Source organism: Haplochromis burtoni, unplaced genomic scaffold, assembly GCF_018398535.1.
Source record: "Haplochromis burtoni strain Fernald_Lab_line unplaced genomic scaffold, NCSU_Asbu1 Contig_541, whole genome shotgun sequence".
NCBI classification, from domain to species: Eukaryota; Metazoa; Chordata; class Actinopteri; order Cichliformes; family Cichlidae; genus Haplochromis; species Haplochromis burtoni.
In genome coordinates, this window is record NW_024582902.1 from 1 (window position 1) to 2,016 (window position 2,016).

The 2,016-nt window shown below is 49.9% G+C and overlaps 1 protein-coding gene across 1 annotated transcript in view; it reads right to left on the bottom strand.

Annotated features, from left to right (window-relative positions):
• Nucleotides 1-211: 211 nt before the first annotated feature.
• LOC102293654 (rap guanine nucleotide exchange factor 1) overlaps nucleotides 212-2,016 on the bottom strand; it is a gene marked incomplete at its 3' end in the record, with an annotated part of 8,113 nt that continues 6,308 nt past the window's right edge. Inside the window, 1 exon segment of the mRNA XM_005947779.3 lies at nucleotides 212-326. Within this exon segment, the coding sequence (XP_005947841.2) occupies nucleotides 212-326 (115 nt within the window).

Below are 2,016 nucleotides of genomic sequence, written 5' to 3' on the forward strand. Positions count from 1 at the left end.
ACACACACACACACACACACACACAAACACACACACACACACTCACACACACTCACAGACACACACACAGGATAAATCTGGATTAAACCCGGACTGTCTAATTTCAGCTTCAAATAAAGATTTTCAAAATAAAAGACCATAAAACAGATATAATACATATCCATGTAAATATACACAGTTACGTGTGAATGTGTGAACCAGGTGAGCATACCTGTTCAGCTGGTGTTTCTGTTTCAGTCTCTCTTCTCATTGGCGCTACTATGGCAACCCTGCAGGGGGTGGGGCTTAATGTTGATTGGCGCTTTTTGGGTGGCAGAGCTGGAGGACTGAAACAGACAGACAAGTAGTTAAAACCACACCCACCAGTGATGTCACAATTGCGTAGTACACCTTTGCATGCATGCAGCCAGGTGACAAGCTGAAGCAGTTTGTGTTGGGAGAGGCTGAAACTGAGCATGTGCAGCACAGGTGGCAGTTGTTTCGTGTGTGTCATCACCAGGTGACACAACAATTTAAGGCATAAATTCCCAACATCTGGCAGGTGAAGCGACGGTGTCAGTGCCCCACTTTCCGCTGGCTCATCACAATCCCGACAGAAAAAACATTAACACCAGGGTGACGCGCAGAGCCAGCCTCACATCTGGCAGGATGAGATACTGACAGGAAAAGGTGCGTTCTCCCTCTGAGCGAGAGACGTCACACTGTAATCCACTGGGTTTATACCTGTTGATGACATCACAGCGTCACAGTCAGCTGAATGTCAGTGACATCAGCCTGCACAGGTGCAGATCAGGGAGACAACAGGTGCTCTGGGGAGGCAGCAGCCATGCCACACTGAACACGTCCGGCCTCCTCGGACCTCAGAATCTAAGTGCCCGGTTGGTCCGTGGAGGGGAGACCACCTATAGGTGGTGTAGTTTGAAGCAGCTGGAGGTGATGTGGTTGTGATGTCCTCTCTGCTCCTGCAGCTCCTCACTGTCACAGGGAGTCCAGCTCTTTATGCACACTAGCTCCATGAGGTTTGTTGCTCCCAGCACAGGCTCAGGAGGGTGGAGGACACCAGGAGATGGGCACTAGACGAGGAGAGCCGGTACCCAGCAGCAGTGCTGCCAGAGCGCGAACAGGAGCTCCGGTGGGTCACACTGCTCCAGGAGCTGAGCTCACAGCATCGTGCATGCAGCCCTCGCCCTCCACACAGCAATAATTAATAAAGACTCAAACTAATCAGGACAAACTGAAATCCGAAAATTCACTCTGGAAGCAAACTGAAAGTAAACAAAAAGTCAAACTGAAAACTGAAAACGAGAAAATACTAACGTCTAAAAACATCATCATGAATTAGCTCCAACTAATTGTTATTGATGATCCACAGCAGCGCTGTTATCGATCAGCTGCTGCACACTCAGCCTCAGACAGCCTAAACCTCACAGTTCTATTAAAAGACCACGAAACTGCCTGCTGCCGCCCTTTGTCACCCCCACTTCTTCTTCTTCTTCTACTTGGTATCATGCAGAGACAGGAAGTGTGGGTGTGTGGGGGGAAGGGGCATGTGTGATGTGTTCGTTTGCTCTACTTCCTGTTTCTTCCACAGATCTATTTCTGTTCTTGCAAACTGTTTTCTGTCTGCCTGAATGACTCAGCCAGACTGAACCAGACTGACCCAGACCGAACCAGACTGAACCAGACTGATCCAGACTGATCCAGACTGAACCACACTGAACCAGACCGAACCAGACTGAACCACACTGATCCACACTGATCCAGAGAGAACCAGACCGAACCAGACTGAACCAGACTGAACCAGACTGATCCAGACTGAACCACACAGATCCAAAATGAACCAGACCGAACCAGACTGATCCCAGACCGAACCAGACTGAACCAGACTAAACCAGACTGATCCCAGACCGAACCAGACCGAACCAGACTGAACCAGACCGAACCAGACTGACCCCAGACCGAACCAGACCGAACCAGACTAAACCAGACTGATCCCAGACCGAACCAGACCGAACC